Raw genomic sequence first — 24,835 nt, forward strand, 5'->3', positions numbered from 1 at the left:
CATTTGTCCACAGACAGTGGCCAACATAACTAAGCCGCTTCTGGAAACGCCATTTACCTTCTCGCTGGAGCGGTACCTATTTATCTACTTGCACTTTGACGTGCTTTCGAACTGCTAGGTTGGCAGGAGCAGGGACCGAGCAACGGGTCGCGGGGATCGAAAAGAAGCTTGCTATTGTTCCAGAAGTCTGGGATCCTCAGGCAGAAGGTGCCCAGCCCTAAGTGAAAATTATTCTCATGTGGGGTTCTGCCAGCTGCTGGGATAGGGCTGCACATCTTGCCCCTGCTTTTTCTATCTGACAACCCAGTTATGCAGTTAAATCTGGACTACCATTTAATATATGCATTCTTGACTTTTTGCAATTCTTTACAATATTTGACCCATGATAAAGGCATAGCGAGACAGCTATCAATGTGGCATTTTAACACAGCAAAGTGTTGTTCTAATAGCAATTGCATATCTGAAAAGAACTCGCACTTTTATAATTAACACCTACATAGGATAAAACAGTTACTCATCTTAAAGAAGAATAGTGAGGATGCAGATGGTGTGATATTCTTATGTTTTATTTGACACCATTAGTGTACACAGCATTTCAGAGGAGCAAAAATAATAATTATCTGAGTAGTTTTGCAGCTTGCTTGATAGATAGCCAGAAACGCATGTATTCTGTGGCCCCAAGAAAATAATGCTCACACCCTTCCATAGATGGTTGGCATGGTTATAGTTACTTTCGTGTGGTATAGTCATTGGTTCAGGGCCATTGAATATAGTAACATGCAGGAGAGGAGCTATGATATAACTTGATCTCCCAATGAAGGAAGCTTGGAAACAACCACATTTTAAAATTCTTGGATGTTTAATTTTTTTAGGTCACTTCTTGACCGAAGCAAGCTATGGACTGATTCTCAACCATCTATCTCTCTCTCTCTCACTCTCTCTCTCTCTCTCTCTCTCTCTCTCTCTCTCTCGCTCTCTCGCTCTCTCTCTCTCCCCTCCCCAGTTTGGTATGTGTTATTTTGATTTAAAAGTCTGTAGTCTAGTGAACAATTTTGGCTAAGTAATGTTGCTTTTTTACTTGTTCGCAATTCCAAAGAAGGCTTGAAAAGCCTGGGTCTAGCTTTTTATTCCTTGTTGCTACGTTAAGTTGGAGGTGGATCTAAGTGCTTTGTAGCTAGATACCCCATATTCTGCCTTTACTGTTCAAAGAAAAAAACATCTAGGTGCCTTTTAGAATTTACTCATTATAGGAGCAAGCTGACAGAAATATTTGGGTCGCTTCTGCATGCTAGATCAGAAAGAGCCTCCATCTGGTTCAACATTCTGCCTCCAACAGTGGCAAACTAGATGCATGCAGGCAGTGGCACAAAGGCAGTAATTCTCTGTTATGTCACCAGCGTTTGCCATTCATTAACATAACAGCATCTGAAAATGGAGGTTCTGTTTAGCTTTAATAGTAGCCCTAAATAGACCCTTAAGAAAAAGAGTCCTGCTGGATCAGAGGTTATTTCCCACAGTGGCTAACTTGAGGTTTAGGAAATTCACAGAAGGCAGATCTAAGATGGTGAGCGTGACCACATTCTATAGTAATGAACACCATAGTTTTGTTACGGAAATGACATGTGGGGAGCACATCTTTAAAGTTATTTCAATGTTACAAATATTATGCCTGAATGTATCCTTTCGACTTGACAGCTGAGGGAAGATACCTAGCTTTATAAATTTGTAGAAAATCCATACTTTAACCGACTTTCCTCATTCCAACGCCATTTTAACCATTAAAGAAAGGTGAATTTGGGCTCCACCTCCCTCCATGAACCGAGAAGCAGAAAGTCACGTAGGCAGCAGGGCATCCCACCATAATTTCACAAGCCCACCTAGGGAGTGACCAAAGGGGACACAATAGATGTCCACAGAAGCAGTTTAGCAAGTCAGGTGTTCTGAAAGCCCATCTCCAGACAAGTCCTGAGGGCAAGGATATGTAAAGAGTTTATTGTTCTTTTGGTGATGGGTACTTAAGAGGTGTTGGGAAAGGTGTCTGATGTTGTTGTTGTTTAGTCATGTCTGACTCTTCGTGACCCCATGGACCAGAGCACGCCAGGCACTTCTGTCTTCCACTGCCTTCCACAATTTGGTCGAAGGTGTCTGATAAAGTAACCTAATGTTGAACTTCTGTAACCCTTGTATACTCCTCCCATTTGTGACATGCTAGTGATGTAGTGATGATGTATCAATGATGCCTCTCGAAGTGTAGTCTGGGAAAAAGAGGGAAGTTTTAAAAGAGGATGTCACCACATGCTGTGAGTTCTTACTTCTGTGGGGACCTGTTGTGCAACAATAAAAATCACGGTCTACTGACTGCTGTTTTGCTCCAAATTACTTGGCTGGAACTTCCTTCTTTTACTGACCACATAGACCCGCTGGGGACTTGCACCCCTATGAGCTGGGCTGTTGAGTAGTCTCTCACCCCGGAATTTTCCCCCTTAACAGCTTTAACAGTCTTAATAGCTAGAATTTGGCACCAGTGATTTCATAGGTTGTTGTACTAACAACATGCAAATGCTTGTTTTTCAGACGGCGCCTAGCCGAGCGCCAGTGGGCAATGGAAAGAGCGGCCATTATATGTCGATGGACATGGCTGCAGGCTCAGGTTTCTGACTTGGAATATCGGATAAGGCAGCAGACTGATGTTTACAAGCAGCTCCGTGCCAATAAGGTAGGCCAGCTTTCTTCTTTTGAGAAGTATCCCTTTCTAACCTCTTATTCAGGAACTATACCAAGGTTTGGATCACAGTCTATTTTGGGAGTTCAGGAGCAGGTTGACTATGATGCAGTTAATGCACACTGTAAGGTAAGGCCATCACTGTGGTATAATTAGAGCTGCAAGTGGCAGCTTAGCTTTGTGGCTAGCCATTATTATTTTTTAGTCTGTTGTGAGGTCCAATTCCACCTCAGTTCCTCCTGCAACTGTATGATTTTAAAGCAATCAGAATTATGTTAATAACATGTCAGCTGCAACTGGGCACATGGACTTACTTCTACACTGGTGTTGAAGAAGTGGACAACACAGGACATTTAGAAAGCTGCCTGAGCCCCAGTGAAACAAACAGTGGTGGTTATCTGGGTCAGTCAGCTTCTGTCTGGGACCTGATTAAGGGCATTTACTGGCTGCAGCTCTGTTTGCGCTAACAGGCAAAGCTACAGGAAGTTTATCTAAAAGCAGATATCCTGCATGCCCCCTACTGCTACCAAACACTTTTGCTTATGGAAGATTTAGGGAGGCAGGAAGGGAAAGATCTTGAGTGAATAAAAATCTGTCAACTGTGCAATCCTTCATGTGCATGGCTTAGCAAAATATTAGGGGCACTGCAGCCAAACACCTTTGCAAGTCCCAGTCCCATTTTTGCTATTTTTGATAAATAATAAACAAATATATAGTAATTCAGTAGTAGTAGTAGTAATAGTAACAATAATAATTTATACGCCACTGGGTTTCCTCAAAAAATAGTAAAAGAACAATACAACATCACACCAAAAACTTCCCTGAACAGGGCTGCCTTTCAGATGTCTTAAAAATCACACATATGTATAATATCCTTTTTTATTCTTTAGGGCCCTGTTGTCTTGGGTGATCTCCAGCATGAGGATGTGATGAGACAACAGAGTCGTCTTGGTTCTGCAGCTGTGGTGAACTCCAGGAAAAATAAAATACTGCCGCCACCCTCCTCCCACCTGAAGGTGCCTACTGGGGACAGGCAGTGTGACTTGTCTCCCTGTATCCCTTCCTACCTCCTGCAGAATGCAGAGAAACAGGTCAGTGTATAAACTGTGGCAGTAGACTCCTTTTGTGCAAAGATATTGCTTAACAATGTGTGTTCCAGTCTTTAAAATCTGTATTGCCTTGGTCTGAGGCTCGAAATAACTCATGCGCTTGATTGATGGGTGTCTAGAAATGTAATGCGGTTTTTAAAAAAACAAATCCTGTAGATGTGCAGGGTGAGTATAAGTGACTAAATTGGTGCTGGTTTCTAATGAAAGCAGGATTTGGATTTCCGCCCCACACCAGCATTGAAGAAATGGCTAAAAAGTCTTGGTGGATACTGTATTCACAAACAACTTCTCTTCATTCATCTGGCCTTCCTTTTACCAGATATTATGCCCCAGATAAAACAGAAATGGAATCTTAAGTTGTATTTGTGATATAGTCCCCTGGGAGTGTTCTTGAAAGGGCTTACATGGGTGAGGCTCCTGGGAAATTTTGCTCTTGACCTTGGAGGAGGTAGATTTAAATTTGTGTTCTTGGTGGAGGGGCTGCATAGAGTGGGGGGTCTGCTTCTCTTGCTAAATACAATAAAAAGGATATAATTATAAAAGAGTTCTGGACAAACAGTGATAGATTCATCTTAAGAGGCTTTTCCCCAATGGCATCTTTTAAACAGATTTTATATCTTTACAAAGTGTGTAAAGCCTGCTGCTTTTGTAATAATATGGTGACTACTTTTTAAAAGTAGTGAAACGAAGGCTGAGAAACTTGTCCCAGGACAACTCATAAATAGGAGACTGAACTGGGGTTTGAACTAAGAAGTAACAGTTCTTCCAATAACTTACACTGTTTTTTCCATACTATTAGCTTTCTGGGGAATGGTAGGTATTCTCTTATACCTCCTGAGCACATGATATCCAGAGTGTACCTCATTTCTTCTCAGACATCTTTTGATAGACACTGATTTTCACCATGTACTCTGATTTTCACCATGTGCTCATTTTTCATTTGGATTTCTCAGCTGCAGTGCCTGATGGCTTTAGGGATCCTGATAATTCTGTTTCTCTAATTGCCTTTATTGCTCTTGCCCTGCAAACTTCCAGTTCTTTCTCATTCATCCTGCCATATCTTGCACAGAGACCTAGAATTCTTTATGCTTGATGGCTTTTCTCAAAACAAAAAATGTATTTCTCCTTTCAAGTTATCTTGTTACTGATTATCCGTCAGGGGTTGAGAAAGGTAGCTTTATTTGTCATTTCAGGTGGTAGGTCTAATATGATATATAATGAATTCCTGTTCACAAGTTAAGATAATTGATCCTGGTATCTGAGCAATTGGGAGTAAAATGCTTGATTTGCACAGCCCTCTGTAAACCTAGTTGTCTGTAGTGAGATCTTCTTCTGAGCACATACTGCTAGGTGAAATAGTGAAAGTTCTTCCATAGTTTTGTGGAAGCTGTTCGCATGACTGAAACATGCCTTCATGCATTGGCAGTGGCTGTCATGGTGGTTTGCTTCTGGAAGAACAAGTCTTGTCAAGAAATGGGTGGGAATACTCCAAGAAGAAATAAAGAGGGCTTCTGCTCCATTTCTCATGGAAAAAGTGGTTCAGGAGTAGTGCTGAGACTTTATGTTGAATTGAGGCTCATGCAGATGATTCCTTGAAGTGATCCAAATTCCTGGCTGGCTGTTACGGCTAAATCTGGGTGCAGGGCTATTCTGCCACCCAGCTCGTCGGACTAAGTAAGTCCGCGGGTCCCTGCGGAAGAAAATGAGCTCAGCCGGACAGGAGCAAACTGCAGAAGATCCAAGTTTATTGCGCAACAGGTTCAAGGCGAGATTGAACAGTGAAAAAGGGGTGACATGAACTTTTGAAACTCCCTCCATGTCCCAGAATACAGTGCAAAATACATCCCAGTTACATCATGAATACATTAAGGAAAGGTTGGGTTACACAGATTACATCATGCATACATTAAGGAGAGGTTGGGTTACACCGGATTAACATATGGAGGAGGGAGGGGGGAATATGCAGAGAGCTGGAGATATGGAGGAGGGAGGGGGGAATATGCAGAGCTGGAGATATGCGCAGATAAGCGCTTCCTGAGAAGACAATGGTCCATGTATGCATAGTCTGTCACCTGGCATTGCCCGGAGGAAAGGTTTGGCAGAGTGATTTTGACAGGATTAGGGTCTTGACACCTTGAGGCATTATGGAGGACAGGGGAGGGGTGATGGAGTCCTAGAGAAATTGAGCAAATATTTGTAGTGAAGAAGACATGCCCCCCCCCTTTCCGTAACACTGGCTGTTAACAAATTCTCCCAGTGATGAGGAATCTCCATGGATTTCCCAGAGTGGATCTTCTAATCTTAATTTCACTGATATGTCGATAAGTGTATTCTAAAGAGCCATTCTTTGGGGCCTGTTTGAACTTAACATGCTGTTCCCACAGGGCAGAGTGAGGGTTTTTATTGTTCAGGCTTTGTATACAGTATGCTTTTACAGTATGCAAGGACGCGGGTGGCGCTGTGGGTAAATCCTCAGCGCCTAGTGCTTGCCGATCGCATGGTCGGCGGTTCGAATCCCCGCGGCGGGGTGAGCTCCCGTCTGCGGTCCCAGCTCCTGCCCACCTAGCAGTTCGAAAGCACCCCTAAAAGTGCAAGTAGATAAATAGGTACCGCTCCAGCGGGAAGGTAAACGGTGTTTCCGTGTGCTGCGCTGGCTCGCCAGTTGCAGCTTCGTCACGCTGGCCACGTGACTCGGAAGTGTCTCTGGACAGCGCTGGCTCCCGGCCTCTAGAGCGAGATGAGCACGCAACCCTAGAGTCGGACACGGCTGGCCCGTACGGGCAGGGGTACCTTTACCTTTACCTTTTATGCTTTTACTACTCTGTGTTGTGCGTTTGGGCTTTGGTTTTAAGGAGGAGTCTCCTCTCCTGATGGGGTGGGAGGGTAGACTGAAGGATGTGTGTCAACCTTGGGAAACAGATGCTGGAAATCCTGTCCTGGCTGATTTGCTGGTATTTGAACTGTCACCAGGCACACTCTTTCCCTTTTCTCTTCCTCCCTCCTTCCCTCTCTCCCTCCCATTTGCTCCTGAATTCATGTTTTTCTCTGCAAAATTTTAGACCAATCCTGTGCATGCCTACTTAGAAGTAAGTTCCGTTATTTCAGCTTAGCTTACTTGCAAATATGGCTGCCTAAAATGTAAAAACAGATAAACAACACTCAGGATGCCAAATTCAGGGGAGCAGCAAGTGCCTGGAGGCACAGAAACACATGGCCCTGATTACAGCTTTCCTGTAAGTATTCACTGAGGTTTTTGTGTTTCCTGTTAAGTGACTGTTAGTTAATCTTCCCTACAGCAAGACCTCTTTTCTTAAATGCTAAAATGGATAACTAAGCTTCCTGTTAATGAGTAGCTTAGCTGCCTTCTTAAGTGAAGGTAGCAAATCTGAAGTTGGGACTACCTGATGTTGAAAGTGACCTGATTTTAAATATTCTTTGAGATAAATTTTCTGACGGCTTTTGGCATGACATTTATGGCAGGTGTGTGGGTTTTGTTGTGTGTTTCAGAGTCTCATTCTCAAAGAGCTTACAAAGTAGTATGTTGGAAATTACCAAATATGTTAAGCACCATCATGATGAGAGCTGAAATCTTGACAAGTTTCTTAAAATGTTAGGTGCCATTCCTGCATCGTAGGATTGTAGCTGTAGAGGATAATTGGATTACTTCCCTCTTTACTGGCATTTTTTGTTGAGATCTAATCATTAATGAGAGGAAGGAAATGCTCAGGTTTTATTTTTAGTTTGTGGATGAAATTTAAAGGCAGCTTTTATTGTTTAAATTGGAGCCTGAGGGTGTATTCATGGATCTTTCAAATGCAGACATATGGAAAGAGGCACAAATGGGTCTGGATTAACCCTACTGAGATGGCAAACTACTTTGCACTTTGTTAAATTGCTGCTTTTGCTATGTTTTGTTTTTCCACTTCCTGCTTCCAGAGCACAAAACAAATGAGTCTTCTGATTCATTCTGTCACAAGACTTACTTGAGTTTGAGATTTCATTTTTCTCTTGCAGAATTCTCGCCTTGCGCAGTCTTTAAGAAACCTTGTGTGTCAAAGTCCCTCCTGTACACCCATCAATGGGTCTCCAGAGCCCCCCAAAGCCTGCACATCACCCCATCAAGTCAACGGAATAAGTAACTGGTTAGTCCTACTTTTCTTTCAGGTTGATCAGTGTGATGTTCTGGAATTTGTCTTGCTGAGTAAACATTGTGTTCTACACTGGCTCTGATTAAAAGAGAGAAAATTAATTTGGTGCTTTTGAGGAAAAAAAGAATTCTATATGGATTACCATAATTTTAAATGTCCTTGGACCAAAATAGAATACATCGTTTAGTGAAGCTTGTTGTAAAATGCATTCAGGTCGCTTGTCTGTGGCTCCATATATGCTGGTGTGGGAAGCAAAGGCTTTCTGTGTCTCTTCCTTCTGTACAATTTCAATTTTGAATGTAGTCACAGGAGAACCTTTGGCTGGGGAAAGATGCCTCAGTCAGTGGTCAACAAATCCTCTTGCATAGCTGTTTTCAGGTTCCATATACAGTAATACCTCCGCGAACATCCGCCCTGTCGACTGTGTTAAAATCCATTTTGGTGAACATCTGCAGCAAAGCCAGAAGTACCGGAACAGGTTATTTCTGGGTTTGCCACTCGCGCATGCGCAGAAGCGCAAACCGCTCCGCGTGTGCGCGCAGAGTGGCGCTTTGTCGAGCGTCCCTTTCATGGAGCATCCAGGGCTCCGGAATGGATCCCGGGCTCAAAAGAAGGTACCAGTGTAGAGCCGTCAAATGTCGCCTTTGGGCACCATACCAGCTTCTTAAGAAAAGTGACTCTTTCTTCAGAACAGTTCATTATTGGTCAAGTTTACTCCTGCGTTTCCATTTTTATTCATCACAATAGAACAAGATTGAAATTACACTTTTTTACCACAATATAGTAAATGCAAGCTATTAGCATCTACAGAAGCCAGCATATGGAGGTCAGTCCTTAGGAATTTTAATTCTTGCTGTTCTGTCATGGCAGAGAACGGCATTAAATTGATTGTAGGAAGAATAGGTGTTTATTTTCAGGCCTTAGTCTGAGTCTCCTGTATTACCTCACATGACCAGTTCCCTGGCCTGTATCTACACTTTTTCTTTATAAAATAGGTAAAGGTAAAGGGACCCCTAACCATTAGGTCCAGTCGTGGCCAACTCTGGGGTTGCGGCGCCCATCTCGCTTTATTGGCCGAGGGAGCTGGCGTACAGCTTCCGGGTCATGTGGCCAGCATGACTAAGCCGCTTCTGGCGAACCAGAGCAGCACACGGAAACACCGTTTACCTTCCCGCCATAGTGGTACCTATTTATCTACTTGAACTTTGACGTGCTTTCGAACTGCTAGGTTGGCAGGAGCAGGGACTGAGCAACGGGAGCTCACCCCGTCGCAGGGATTCGAACTGTTGACCTTCCAATCGGCAAGCCCTAGGCTCAGTGGTTTAGACCACAGCGCCACCTGCATCCCTCTTTATAAAATACCTGCAAGTTATTCCTCTGAGAGTCCTCTGGGTGCAATGCCTATGGTTCACATGCAAAGAGTAGTAGTGACTCCTTGCAAGAGAACGTCTTGCTGTCCTTAATTGGGTTGAATCTAACCAAGTCATTACACAAGCAGATATACCGGTACTTCCATTCATGCAACCAATCTCCCCCTCCACACTGCCCCCAAATATGCTCTAAAGTAGGACCGGGCAATATATCAATAGATTGTTTTATACAGCTATCGAGAGCAAATCAGGATAACCATTTTTTTAAAAAATTACCTGGCAATATATCGTGAATTGGGTGTGTGCTTGTGTGGGATAGTCAAATAGCACGATACTGCAAAAACTGGGAAGCTGATTGTTGTAAACAAAAATCTGCCCTTTTCCCTTATGGGGTATCCAAGAGCCCATATAGAGTTCTTACATAGGTTCCCTATTGGTAGGAGAAAATAACAGAGAGGCCAACCAGAGAATATTGAGAAGGAAAGCAGCTAGTAAGCCTGATCCTTCTTGATCTGTTGCAACAGGGTGCTCCCCTCACACTCAGGAAAGGAGGAGGACCCAGAACAAAGGTGTGCCCGCACTTATATAGACATTTTAAATTGCCCGCCCTGGAGTTCAAGACCACCCCCAGAAACATCATGCATACATCACAGAAGGGGTGTAGCTTAAGACCACCCCCAAGACACATCATACCTACATCACAGAAAGGGCAGTCTACAGCAGAAATCTGAGTGCGTTGTTTATCTCCTGTCTGGCAGGTTACCTGTTGATGGTTACTTGATTGGATACCCTGGGGAGCCTAGCCAGGTCACAGGCTCACCCTATTCAAACACAGACATACCCTTAAGGCAGGATTTGTGAAGGAAAAGACAATGAGGAGGCTTTTCCATTTTGCTTTGACCTTGCAGAGAAAACATTTGGTCAGTTTGGGAATCAAAAATGGTTTCAGGTCGGTCTTCCTGTGCTAATCTATGTACGTGCCTGGTTGGTACACTTATGAACGTTTATTATACATCTAAGACCTTAAAATTCTTATCACGCGATGCTTCTTCCTGTCCTGTGCAGCTGTTGCAATTGCTAAGTGCCTTAGCTGCTCTTCTGTGCCTCCTGTAGCGGCAGTGGCAGGTTGATGCAAAAACCGCTCTTTGAGAAATCGTGTGTGCACTGCAGGGTAACTCTCTGCCGCAGCTCTCTGTCTGCCTTGCCTGCCTCCTCAGCAGCAGGCAAAAACCATCCTTGGAGATATCTGTGTGTGCAGCCTAACTCTGCCCAAGGGCTCTGTCTCCTGAGCAGGTGGAGGTGAACAGCCTGCAAGCGGGAACTTCCCTCCCTCAGAGACGCCAGGCTCTTGCTGAAAGGCAGCCACCTGGCTGATAGGTGGCTTAGGGAGAAGCATGGCTTCTGGAATCTGGAGCCCCTTTTCTCCTCCTGTTCTCAGTAAAAATATAAACTGGGGTAATGGGAAAAAGGAAAAGAAAGCATAAGAGTGGCTTCCCTCTTTCCCCTGCTGTGCTTGTTTATTGTAGTTAGGTGTGTGATTGTCTGTACCTCACTCTCTCCCCACTGCTGTGTTTGTGTGCATGTGGGTTTTGTCTTTGTGAAGAAGCAGAACACTTTTTTTTTTAATTAACCCAGCCTCTTTCTGCTGGCAGGCGCCAGGACTTACTCTAAAGTAGCTCCCCACCACCATCCTCTCTCTGCTTCCCCTGTCCTAAGCAAGCTTCCTCCTTTCCCCTGCTGGGCTTGTTGATTGTGGGTGTGCGACTGTCTGTCTGTCTGTCTGTCTCTCTCTCTCTCTCTCTCTCTCTCTCTCTCTCTCTCTCTCTCTCTCTGTGTGTGTGTGTGTGTGTGTGTGTGTGTGTCTCCCTCCCCATTCCAGTGTTTGTGTGCTGTGCATTTTGTTTTTAAATTAACCCAGCCTCTCTTTGCTGGCAGGCGGCAGCTCCTCTTCTAGAGTACAGTGGTACCTCAGGTTACATACGCTTCAGGTTACATACGCTTCAGGTTGCATATGCTTCAGATTACAGACTCTGCTAACCCAGAAATAGTACCTCGGGTTTAGAACTTTGCTTCAGGATGAGAACAGAAATTGTGCAGCTATGGCGCAGCGGCAGCAGCAGGAGGCCCCATTAGCTAAAGTGGTGCTTCAGGTTAAGAACAGTTCAGGTTAAGAACGGACCTCCCGAACGAATTAAGTACCACTGTAGTTTCCTTCCCTTCCACCATCTCCCTTGTCCCAAGAAAACTGCAAAGAAACATACGCCATTGAAACTGTGGCCACTTCCCTCTTTTTCCCATCTGCGTGTGCTTCTTATTGGGTGTGGTTGTGCACGCGCAAATGTCTGTGTGCCTCCCTCATTATGCTCCTCCAGACCCTCTCACTACCCTAGAACTCTTATCAATTCTCCTCTTGCCCCATTGATTTCTCACACATTTGTTATTATTAATGACAAATTAATATATTAACATTAATATATTCTCCAGGAATCTTTAATCTTATAGTTCAAGCATTCTATTGAGTAAATTTTCATATAATTACATGCATCAAATTTTCCTTTCAAAAATATATATGTTTGTTTATTAATTTTAATTTCTGTAAATTTTTATCCATTCTTTCTGGTTTGGCCTGGTTTATAAAAGAAATGCAAATTCCCCTGGCACTAAAAATATAAATTTCGTTTAGGAATTTTTTGTTCAATAAAAATTTATCGATTCCATTCTTTCTATTTTGACCTGGTTTATAAATGAAAATTAAACAGTCTAATAACTGGTGTTGTGGGATGCGCACCTTCAACTAAAACTCAGTAGTGAAATATATTTGAATATCTAAAAATGTGACAGTGATTGTGAATAGGCTTTTTTCTTGTGTAGTAATGTAATCAATTTTTTTAGGAAACGTTCTTACAAATACTGTACAGTGGTACCTTGGTTCCCAAATGGCTTGGCTCCCGAACAAATCGGCTTCCAGATGTCGCAAACCCGGAACAAAGTGTTCCGGTTTGTGAACGTTTTTTGGCAGCTGAACATCTGTCTCGGCTGTTGGCATTGTTTCCAAGGCCAATCAGAAGCCGTGTCTTGGTTTGAGAATGTTTTGCAAGCTGAACGGACTTGGGGAACGGATTGAGTTCAGCAACCAAGGTACCACTGTAATAGACTAAGACCTGGTGAATTACAATAACAACTTTGTAAATTATAGAGTTTTTGTTTTCTTCCCCTTCCCCCTTTACTTTGCCTTCTACGTGGGTGCTGTTTCTCTTTTATTTATGTCTCACCATGTCTAGTGCACATAAAATTATTTTTCTAACTTTCAAAAACAATTTTTTAAGGAAACATTCTCTCACCTTACCTTTGATATCTATGCTACTGAATTACTTCTACAGCTTCAATTCTAGAGAAAATGTGCTAATTGAAACATTATCAGTACAATAGTACTATAACATAACAGTTTTAACAATACAATCGTACCTTGGGTTTCAAACAGCTTAGTTCACGAACAACTTGGAACTCGAACGTCACAGACCCAGAAGTAGGTGTTCTGGTTTGCGAACTTTGCTTTGGAAGCTGAACATCCGGTGTGACTTCCGCGGATTCCAATTAGCTGCAGGATGCTCCTGTAGCCAATTGGAAGCCACGCCTTGGTTTCCGAACATTTCGGAAGTCGGAACGGACTTCTGGATTGCATTCTGTTTGAAAACCAAGGTACGGCTCTATGTTAAATAAAGGTAAGTAAAAATTTATCAGTTTTAGAGTTAGACCCCTAAGCAGTAGCAGTTGCCAGGGCATTACCACATTCACCTCTACATAGTTCCAGCCTTATTTCAAACATCATGATATATTGAAATATCATGCTGTTCAGCGGGTGGTAATGTGGAAAAATTCCATTGTGCTTCTGGCAGACGCTTGTGCAATGGCTTAGTTGGATCCAACCCATTGTTCCCCGGTGCCCAGAGTGGTGGCTTTGTGTTTGCACTGGACCTCGTTCAGACTTGCAATTAAAACTTGTTGCATGCTTGAAATCTGAAGAATCACTTCAACTCTCTTTCCGTATTTTTGTTACGGTTCATCTCACCTTGGGCATCATTTTATGCTTTCTTGTTGATTTTGGAACTTTCAAAATTTCGTAGAAAGGATTCTTGCTTAGTTCTCTCCATCCCTCCCTGCCCCACTCTAGTATTGCTGAATATTTGAGGCTGATCTGAAGTCAAGGAATTACAGTGGTACCTTGGTTTGCATATGTCTTGGTTTGCATATGTTTTGGATTACAAACACGTCAAACCCGGAAGTGCGTGTCCCGGTTTTTTGGGGGGGATTACAACCCCCCCCTTTTTGTTTTTGTTTTGTTTTTTTATTTTGATTATGAACTAATTTTTTTGGGAGGCCCCATTGGCAAAAGCATGTCTTGGGTTACAACCTGTTTTGGTTTACAAATGGACCTCCGGAATGTATTATGGTTGTAAACCAAGGTACCACTGTACAGAGCAATGGTCTTAGGTTCATGTTGTGGCAATGTATACTGGAAACTTTATTGAATGCAAAAATCGCACCCTTCCTACTTTGCTCGCATCACATTTAGAATGCTCTGAAGTGATGGGGACTGTTAATGTAATGTGATAAAAGAAGTTCCTGTGCTCCGTAATGGTATCCTACTTGCGTGGCTCCCCTTGGGACATCTGGCTGGTCTTTCTGGGTAACAGGACAAGATAAGCCTTTGGTCTGATTCAGCAAGGCTGAATAAACTAATGTTTGGGGGTTATCTTGCTTTCACTAATCATAAGTATAACTCAAGTTTGTCCAGGTTCAGATGTCAAAACAAGATGTAAACAAACGTTTCCAAGCTCCTCATGGTTGTGTTGGGGGTAGCGCACAGGTCCAAGGTTTGCTGCAGCTCATCCTACTGCTAACCCCTGAAAATGAAGCCATTTGCTGCATTCAGCTACTTGGAATGCACCCTAGTGAGCCTGACTCACGCCCCTCTCTATGCATGAGGGGAAGAGATTTAAAGCTCCTATTCTGAACAAGCTGCAATTTCCTGTCATATTAAAGTGTTTGCCTAGCATCCATTTTAATGCCATTTTGGCGCCAGACAAAAGCATTCTTCTTCTTTCAGCTTTTTAATTACTTTTAAAGTTTCAAATCGAATTTAAAATGATGTCATCTGTTCTAGCTCATTTTCAAACTCTTATGGTGATTGTGTTTTGCTTATACAGGTGGGTTTTTAAATTTGGTATAATTGAGCCAGGGTTGAAGTTGCTTTTGTTGCTGTTTGGTTTGTTCATTTAGTAATAATTGGTATCTGGATGTCTTTCACTGCTTTTAATCTGTTTTATTATATGTTGCCTAGAGGCTTTGGCATGCGGTGACTGATAAATATATCTTCCATGTGCAGGAAACCATGGCTTGTAAAAACTGAAATGAATAAGCCATTATGTCCAACCAAGATGTGAGCCTGATGTGAGATCCTTGTTCGTTTATAGAGGGCTTTATCCAACAGTGTTCCTGCACAAGCAAAGTAGACTTTCACTCATGCAGCAGGACTGCATCTTGACGCTCCCCACCCCTGCAGTTGCCCCCTCCCCGAGCTTCAAAAGCTGCTCCAGAGATTTGGGGGATCCTCTGCAGTAGATGTAGGGGACGCGGGTGGCGCTGTGGGTAAAACCTCAGCGCCTAGGACTTGCCGATCACATGGTCGGCGGTTCGAATCCCCGCAGCGGGGTGCGCTCCCGTCGCTCGGTCCCAGCGCCTGCCAACCTAGCAGTTCGAAAGCACCCTCGGGTGCAAGTAGATAAATAGGGACCGCTTACTAGCGGGAAGGTAAACGGCGTTCTGTGTGCTGCGCTGGCTTGCCAGATGCAGCTTGTCACGCTGGCCACGTGACCCGGAAGTGTCTGCGGACAGCGCTGGCCCCCCGGCCTATAGAGTGAGATGGGCGCACAACCCTAGAGTCTGTCAAGACTGGCCCGTACGGGCAGGGGTACCTTTACCTTTACCTTACTGCAGTAGATGTGGAGAATGCACAGGGAGTAGCAGGGGAGAGGAGGCAGAAGCCTAATTGCACAAGACTGTGTAAGTTTTCTGCCTGTGGTTTGTACAAACTACTTTCTGAACTATATTCAGAAACCTTTAAATATCCTCTTCTTGCGTGCAAAGGAGGGGCGAGGGGAATGCGTGAGCCTGAGGCATGTCACAGCGCTTTACAATGAGCCATAGTTGCCAAAGATTTAGAGTGACTTGCTGAAGAGATTACAAATCTTTACATGTTGGCTGTTGCTTGGGCATTGTGATCAGTATCTTTTAATGTCTGTTGGCAGCAGATAACTCATGAAATGAATGGAATGCCAAGTGGCCGGGCTCCAGATTCTTGGCATGCTCCATCCCATTCAGTTGGACCCATGCCTCTGTTCCTACTTGCTATCCCATGGACACTGATCCAGCAGGGCTCTTCTTGGTTCCTTAGGTGCTGTGCGAGGGGCTTCTGGTTGATGCTATGAACATGGAGTAGCAAATGCTTAGAGGATGCTTCACTGCAGCACCTGACACAAGCCGCCTTAGTTGGTTGGGTGCACTTTGGTAATGTTCTGGACACAACTTGGGAAGCCTAGCTATCTCAGCAAATGTCTAGAAAAGCCTTTCCCAACCCCCAGTTGTTATTGCACTGTAGACAAACCTGAGTCCAAGCTAGTATGGGCCAGTAGTCAGGAATGATGGCAACAATTGTCAAACGAAGATATGGAGAATGCCAGGTTGGGGAAGGTTGGTTGAATAAGGCGTTTCAAAAAACCTCCACAATAAACAGCATCTTGAAACAGCCATCACTAGCGTCAGCGTGTGCCTTTACCATGTTTGACTAAAACGGCAAGGTGTGAAACCTCCGAATCTTCATTTTTGTACCACAGTGTTTCGGTAAGCAAAAGCCTACTTTGTCTGGCTTTGTTTAGAGTACCGTCTGTTTGCTGGCAGAAAAGATCAGAACACCTGGGCATATAAAATGCATCAACATTGCTTCCTCCTGAATGTTGGCTGTATGTGTTGTAACAGTTCTCCCTGTCTCTGCTGCCCCCTCCAGTTCTGTGGCTCCCTGTCCAAGGTGGGACAATGATTCCCTCCCAGGAGAAGGATTGCTTCTGTTTTGATGGGACCACTTTGCCTTAAATCGTTAAGCACATTGCTGCCTTACGTTGGACCCTGTATGGCAGGCTATAAAACAAAATAAACACAACTGTGTTTTGCCTGTCTTCTTAAGGTTTTGATTTTGAAGATGTTTAATGTTGATGAAAAAGGTTTAATCCCTGCTTGGGTTGCTCTCTTTGCCAGACTATTTCTTTGTGGCATTCAAGGGTGTGGGTGCGTGTCGTGTCAGCAAAACAATGTCCATAGCCCTTAATGGTGCCTCTTTTTTTGGTTTAGATCAGGCATGTCCAACAAGTAGATTGTGATTTATTGGTAGATCATTGGATGTCTCTGGGTAGATCACTGGATCCCCCCAAAGCAGCTGAACAACATTGCATTTTTCCCCTGCACCCCAAAGAAATGGGGCTTTCCTCTCCCCCCAAAAAAAGCTCAACAACTTTGACCTGAACCTGCCAGTTTTTAAATCTGTGAGTAGATCGCAGTCTCTTGGGAGTTGGCCACCCCTGGTTTAGATTATAAAAACATAATTGCTCACAAATATTTGGTAAAGATTAATCCTTTAATTACAAGAGGAAGGAGAGTGTTTTTCTTTCCCTCTCACTCTGTCTGCCTGGAGCTCTCGCTTTCCCTGCTCTGCTCCCACTGCTGCATTGTGTTAAATGGGCGGGCCAAGAGTAGTTGGAAATGGGCTGGGTGTATGTCAATACCCTGGAACCGGGTTTGTTGGGTCTCCCACGTCCCAGGGTTGGAATGCATAGTTGTCTGTGGCTGCTATGTAGAAGGGAAACAGTTGTTTTTAAAACATGAAAGGAGTTTGGGTTTTCCCCTTTCCCTTTTCTCCCTGCCCCCTCCCTCACAGTTGCAGAAGCCAACATGGTGAAGTTTGAGACCCACCCCCCACAAACTGGACATTTGGTAGCGTAGGACTCTGGGCTGTGTATATGCGTTCAGTCACCCAAACCTCTTCCCCAGGACTTGCAAACTTCACAGTGGTATGAAAAGCCTCTTGGGCCTCTTGTCCTAAATGACAGTGGATTCAGGTTGTTTGTAGAAGAGGAATGTGTTTAACTGTACCGAAGCATGTTGGGTTTTGCTTATTCCTCTTAATATCTCTTAAGGCAATAGTATGGATGGGTGGAATATTTCCCAGAAAACTCTTGAGAAACACAAAGCTCATATTTTGCAACCTGTTTGCTTTTCTTAAAATGCATTGGATTGGATCTAAATGTGTCTTTCTGCTAGCCAAGTGCTTCTTTAGCTCACAGAAGAGCATGAGAGAAATGACCCTAAACCCAGAGAGGTTCCTCCATTTGCACAACCTCTTACTTAAGACTTTGCAGAAACCATTTTTTGAGACTTTCCTTAAGGCCCACTAGAGTCTATTCACCCTGTTTTTGTTATTTGCTGTTGCTCTGTAATTCAACTTCCTGATACACTGTAGTTCTGCACTGTGAAAAATGGCCTCTGTTGCTGGCCTGTGAGTTCACAGAGCAGAGCTAATCCATTTTCCCTTCCACTCATGGTTCTGTGGATCCACACTATTGGATTGCAGCCAAAGATTGCCTGAGCAAAAGGCTGCTCACTCAGCAAATTTGTTCCACTCCCCTTTATATCCTTTTGAAGCATCATTCCTGAACAGTGTGGGCTGTTTCGTTCTCCTACTTTACAATTATACACTTACCATCTTCAGGCAGGTCTCTTGGCACTGCAGAGGCAGTTCAAGAGAAGAGTGATGGGACTCAAGTTTTACAAGCCACTTTCTGGATCCATCCTATTGTTTCATAACATTACTAAATAATGTAAATTGGTGTAACACTGGTCAGATTGAGCTGTTTCAGATGACTATTCCTAGGAAGCATGCACACATATCTAAATTTTTATGCTGGATTTTGGGAGTGTGCTAAAATTAATGTTAACAGTTTTAAGAGCCTTCAACCCACCCCCTTTAAAACTTCAAAAATTAGGGAAGTGTCTACTATTATCATGCCTTAAAATGTTTAGTTATTCCAGTAAAAATCATTTCCAGAGCTTTAAATTTTTAAAAATATAACCTTGAAAACACACTCATTCTTTTTGAGTATCCTGCCTTGCTTCCATCATGGAACCAAAGGCAGTGTACATGTTCCCAGGGTGTCTCCCATTCAAACAGTGACCAGATCCACGCCTGTTTAGCTTCAGCAAGGTGGCCTCAAAACCATACCATGCAACCAGGAACATTTTGCTGACGCCCCCCCCCCCCCCAAATCAGTTTTCTGGCTCTTGGAATTTTTTTTGAGAGATTTCTATAGCTTGTTAAATTAACGTGCTGTACTTGTATAGTTTCGTTTACTGCATGCATGTCAAACAAGTCATGCTAAATCAGATTCCATTTGATAAAGGGTTTTGAGAAGTTTCCTGGAAAGCCTACATCACTCTTTGAAGGGCAAGGTTGTTTACAATTGTCCTGCTAGCCCTCTGAAGTTCTATGCTGTCACTTTGGTTTTTTGGTAATTGTAAAGCATAGCTGGTGCAAATAGCCAGCATGGTTAACCCTATTTCCTAGCTCATGCTGACTCTGAGTGGAACAGTATAATCCATGTTAGTATTTTATTTTTTTTAAGCCTTGCCAGAAGTGAAACTATATACGTTCTGCTTTTCTTTACTTGCCAACAGTCTGTTTACAACCCCGCCCCCGCCCCCCAAAACAACACAGTTGTATGTTTATGTATACTTGCAACTCATGATAATACTGTACACATCTGATGAAGTGGACTAAAGACTGTGAAAGCTGATGCTGTAAAAATGTTACTCTTTAAGCGTTTGGAAACCTCTCATACTATTTGCGTGGGGGGGGGGGAGAAATAATGACATTTGGATTTGAGAATTGAAGTTAATGGTTTAGGGAATAATGTTTATATATAGCTTTTACCTTTTCTCTTTTTTTCTTTCTCTCACATTCTCTCTTTAAATTCCTATTCTATTCCTTTTTATTTTTCTTTCTCTTCTCTTTACCTCTTTTAGTTTGGACAAAAAAGATATTTGGCAATAATTTTAGTAGTTTTCGTTATAAACTCTAATAAAATTCCTTTTTAGAAAAGTAAATGTTACTCTTTAAGGTGCTACAAGGCTCTGTGTTGCTTTCGGTAGGTCAAATGTGACCATTGAGGACTAAAACTACAAAAATACACGTAATAGGATAATCTGCCCAAGTCCAGTATTGAATCTTCTGGCTCCCCCTTTCAGAAGAATTTTCAGTGTGTGAATCTCTTCCTTTTGACTGCAGTTTCAACACATGCTCCACCAGCAATTCCCAAGATGATGTGGATGCCAACAGGATTCTCAAGAAACCGAAGCAACTCAACAACAGCCTGCCTGCTACACTGTCTTCCCTTGACAACAGCTGTGTTGCTGCTAGAATCCGTCCAATTTGCAGATACAGGAAGCGCAGGCTGGTGAGAGTCAGTGCAGTCTCGCACCTTAGCAGAAAGGTAGGTGCGATGTTTCACCTCTGCAGCTGTTGTTGAAGAAGGTTCTGATAATGTTTGTCTCAATGCCATCCTTTAAGGAGAGACAGGCAGGACACAATTTTGTCTGGTGGCAGCAATCAAATTGTGGTAGCCTTGTTACCTTGGGAGTTCTGGACTGTAGGAATTCCAGACAGAATTGCTTGAGATGTCTGATCTAAAATATGGCATTCCCTCCTAAGAACCTGCCTGGCTTTTGAGATCTTATGGGGGAGGCTCTTCTCTTGGTCCCGCCACCCTCACAAGCACGCTTTGTGGGGATGCAGGAAAGGGTCTTTTCGGTGGCTGCTCCCCAACTCTGGAACTTCCTGCCTGGAGAAGCTAAATTGGCTGCCTCCTTGTTGTCCCTCTGCCAGCAAGTGAAAACCTACTTGTTCCAACAGGCTTTTGGGGATTGACTGCTTTTAATGAAAGGGCCGGTGCTGTGCTGTTTTTATTGTGATTATCTGTATGTTTACTATATGTATGTAGTTTTAGTTCTATTTATGTTTAATTGTTTTTAAATTATTGTTTTTGTGCTACATTTTAAACGATTCTTGTGTTTATCTGTAAGCTGTCTTGAGTCCCGTCAGGGGAAAAGGCTGGGTATAAATACGTAATAATAATTCTGATGGGCTAGTACTACTGCTACTACTACTTTAATAGTAGTAGTAGAGGCAATGTTAGTTAGATGAGCGCCTGAAAGATTCTGGCACTATTATTCCACCATGACTCATGTAAAGTATGCTAACAAGAGAAAATTGGCTCTTTTTTTTTAAAAAAAGGGGGTAGCATCTCCACTGGGATAGCTCACCTAGTTACTTAAGGCAGTTGATTTCAGTAGTCTGGCTATCATCCTAAGCTTTGTCACTGAGCAGGGATTTGAACCTGGAGCCCCCAGTTGTAGTCATTCTAGTATTGCTAAATGCTCTGCTAAAAAACGGGTTCAGCAGTATGAAGAGAGCCATGGGAACAGGTAATATATCACACATTTATTTATTTTTAGCTCACTGTTTGTATTCAGTCATGACAGCAAGTAGAAATGGAATGTTTACAAAGGGAAGAGCCAGGATTCTGAACAGGAAGAGATTGGAAAGGAAGTGACAGTTGTACTCTTAGGCCCCACCCATACTTCTGAGTTTTGGCACTTCTTGCTTGCCTTTGTTCTCTGGAGCATTCCTGTACCCACTGGAAGAAGCAGCGTTTTCCACAGAGCTTGTTGTGCTTCTGCTTTTTGATGTGTTAGGCCTTTGGGTTACTTGGTTTGCAGTCATCTTTAACCTGTGCCTGTAAAAGAGAGTGGTCAATTTTACCATTCCAGATAAATAACTGTTTTGTTGATCTCCTTTGTGTTCCAGCCACAGAAACCTCTCAGTATGAAGTGTAACTGTGAACGACCCAATTCCTGCATCTTGTGTGACTGTAAGGCCTCTGTCCAGACCATAGACCCAGAGACAATGTCTTTAGAGGAGCGGGTAGCTCTGCTGGACTCAGGCTTCCATCCCATTCTGTCATTTTCCCACGGTGAGTAAAATGATAAACAGCCTCTTCATGTGGAATGAAGAGCCTGCCTGTTTAGGAGGCTTTTCTTCATTCTACTAGCATGAGCTGAGTCTTTGCCATCATATCTCAGTGGAGGTATTGGCACTGCTGTCTTCTGCCACATTTGTAGAGGCTGAATTTCTATAATGTAGAACAGAGTTTCCTTTTATTTTGCTTGATATTTCCATGGAGGACAGCTTCTCTAAAGAATTAACATACTGCCTTCTACATGATTTAAGAGAATCATGTACAAAGATTACTAGAAAGCAAAAGTTGGGAAATCTGCTAAAGCAATAAAAGCAGTGTGCTGCCCTTATTTTGCAAGTAACAAATGTGGTGTTTTTGCAAGATGACCAGTGGCACTGAGTTTATTTCAGCGATGCTTTAGTCACATTTCTTTGTATAAATTCTGGTGTGTTATATTATGATTCTCTCATTGGTAAAAGTATCACTCAAACATTTCCGTCTATCATTCGTTTCAAACATGGGTGGCTAACTTGTGGCCCTTCAAATTTTGTTACTGTTTGTTAAGTATTCATTAATTTATATAATGTCCAGATGCTAATGGACCATTGGACATGGGGGCTGGGGCTGATGGGAGTTTGAATCCCAACAGCATCTAGAGGCCACAGGTTAGCCACCCCTGTTTTAAAGTGAGCCAGACCTTGCTGATGAAAGCCAAATCTTTGAAGGTCCACACTTAACCTTGCTGACCGTAGTTTACTGAGTGTGCTGTGACATGTGACAAGCCTTAGTCATCTACTTTTTGTTAATATTGAAATGGATTGTGTTTATGTAGGGCTGGGCGATACCTGGTTTTCAACATTGCGATATATCACCAGCTAAACATTGTGATATACTGATATATCACAATGTCTGAAATAAAGGTGAAGCTATGTAGAGGGAAGGGGACGCGGGTGGCGCTGTGGGTTAAACCACAGAGCCCCAGGGCTTGCTGATCAGAAGGCTGGCGGTTCGAATCTCCGCAACGGGGTGAGCTCCCGTTGCTCGGTCCCTGCTCCTGCCAACCTAGCAGTTCGAAAGCACGTCAAAGTTTAAGTAGATAAATAGGTACCACTTCGGCAGGAAGGTAAACGGCATTTCCGTGTGCTGTTCTGGTTCGCCAGAAGTGGCTTAGTCATGCTGTATGCCGGCTCCCTCGGCCAATAAAGCGAGATGAGTGCTGCAACGTCAGAGTTGGCCACGACTGGACCTAGTGGTCAGGGGTCCCTTTACCTTTTTTATGTAGAGGGATTGGCTGGCTTCACAGTTTTTCCAATGTTGTGATTTTTGCAAAGCACATGCACAGAGAGAGAAAATTCACGAATTATGAAACAAATACCACAATATAGCCTTGAATCCAGTTTTGGACAATACATCAATATATTGCCCAGCCCTGTCAGTATGGTTTGGGAGTCCAATATAATTCAGGAAAGCCATATAAGTTAAAATACTAAATGGACGGTATTGAGCTTGGCACCAGTTGCAAGTACAAAGACAATAAATCATGCCTTCACTGAGATCTTTCCCTTTTTAAGTAAGATAATATAGTTGCACACAAAGCATCAGGGTACAAAATACCCCACAATGTAAAGTACATAAAGCTACAAGAACAGTATGTGAAATCTAACCAATCTCATCTTTAAAAAAAAACTTGAAGCAAAATATTGAACCATTAATATGCATGTACTATAATTATCGGAAGTATTCAATGCAATTATCACAATTTGTGAATTATTTGTTACAATCACAGGATATAAATTTGAATACCGAATAATAACAAGTGTGGGTTAACTTGTTTTCTTCTGCTAATAGGCAACCCTCTTCATTTACACTTTGAAGCCTTGCTGAGAGAGGACCACAGGTTGAGTCATAAACTCAAGACTCTCAAGATACCCCAGTGGGGTTTGAAAGACCTTACCAACAACATTTGTTCATCATCTCTCTCTGCATCTGGTAAATTATATGCAATATAAGAGAAGCATTATTTTAGCTCTTGGCCTGAGTTCCCATTAAAGGTGCCACATTCTGTCTGAGGAAAAAAATCATGTTCTGTATGGGCAAAATCAAACCAAAGGATCGTCAGGTCCATTTGTTTCCAAGAGTGGCCACTGACAGGAGCCAGAAAGAGGTGGATATAGCATGCTGTTTGTCCCCAGTATCTGAAACCAGGGGTCTATTGACTCTGTCCAGGGGAGTTCTGCTTATATCTTATCAGTAGCCATTGGTCATGATAACAGTCCTCCATGAACTTGCCCGATGCTTTTTAAAAGCATCTGAGTGGTCAGCTTATCATGTATCAGAATTTCCTAAGTTCATTATTCATTATCTAAATGGAGTTTTTCCTTTCCCCTCGCCTAAAACGATTGTGTTAATTTTATTGGATGAATACAAGTTTGCTTGTTTTTTGCAAGAGAGGCAAAAGAAAATTCACCGTCCACTCTCTCCATGCTGCTCATCATAGTGCATCAATGTTAACAGTAGGGTTGTTGGTGGTTTGGGTAGGACATCAAGAAAACGGGGGCACCGGGAGTAGTATTTTAGGGTAACATATATATTGATACGGGGACGCGGGTGGCGCTGTGGGTTAAACCACAGAGCCTAGGACTTGTCGATCAGAAGGTTGGTGGTTCGAATCCCCGCGACGGGGTGAGCTCCCGTTGCTTGGTCCCTACTCCTGCCAATCTAGCAGTTCGAAAGCACATCAAAGTGCAAGTAGATAAATAGGCACCACTCCGGCGGGAAGGTAAATGGCGTTTCCGTGCGCTGCTCTGGTTCGCCAGAAGCGGCTTAGTCATGCTGGCCACATGACCCGGAAAACCAGAAAAACTGTACACCAGCTCCCTCGGCCAATAAAGTGAGATGAGCGCTGCAACCCCAGAGTCTGTCACGACTGGACCTAATGGTCAGGGGTCCCTTCACCTTTACCTATATATTGATACACTTGCAGTTCACTCCCACTTGATGTTGCTCCTCCAGCTACATTTAAAAAAACAATAACAGGTAAACTATTTCCAGAAAGTACAGCAGAAAAAATGAACTCCCATCTACCTTGTGGTTAAGCAGAAGTTGCGGAGTTAGTATATCCTCTTAATTTCATGTTTTCATTACCAGGTCCTCTGCTGAAAGGATCGGCCAGTCGCAGCTTCTTTGTTCCTAGCCCTCAGACCTACAAACCTAGTTCTTTACATCATGTGCCATCTCTGTGCTTTGAAAATACACCTGCCCCCCACTCCAACCAAGTCCCTGGCAATTCCATGACTGCTAGCAGCTCGACGTTGGTGAGTTGGAACATATAGTCCCTCTGGCAAACAGAACTGCAAAGAGGAAGTAC

At 43.2% G+C, this 24,835-nt stretch overlaps 1 protein-coding gene across 2 annotated transcripts in view; it reads left to right on the forward strand.

Moving 5' to 3' along the window:
• LOC114607116 (KAT8 regulatory NSL complex subunit 1-like) overlaps positions 1-24,835 on the forward strand; it is a 44,246-nt gene that overhangs the window by 12,234 nt on the left and 7,177 nt on the right. For both annotated transcript variants that reach the window (XM_028749964.2, XM_028749965.2), the window contains exons 2-8: positions 2,575-2,716; positions 3,613-3,813; positions 7,846-7,973; positions 19,740-19,944; positions 21,318-21,483; positions 23,317-23,457; positions 24,616-24,782. In XM_028749964.2, coding sequence (XP_028605797.2) covers positions 2,575-2,716; positions 3,613-3,813; positions 7,846-7,973; positions 19,740-19,944; positions 21,318-21,483; positions 23,317-23,457; positions 24,616-24,782 — 1,150 coding nt within the window. The remainder of the gene's footprint in view (positions 1-2,574; positions 2,717-3,612; positions 3,814-7,845; positions 7,974-19,739; positions 19,945-21,317; positions 21,484-23,316; positions 23,458-24,615; positions 24,783-24,835) is intronic.

This window comes from Podarcis muralis, chromosome 12 (assembly GCF_964188315.1).
Source record: "Podarcis muralis chromosome 12, rPodMur119.hap1.1, whole genome shotgun sequence".
Taxonomy (NCBI): domain Eukaryota; kingdom Metazoa; phylum Chordata; class Lepidosauria; order Squamata; family Lacertidae; genus Podarcis; species Podarcis muralis.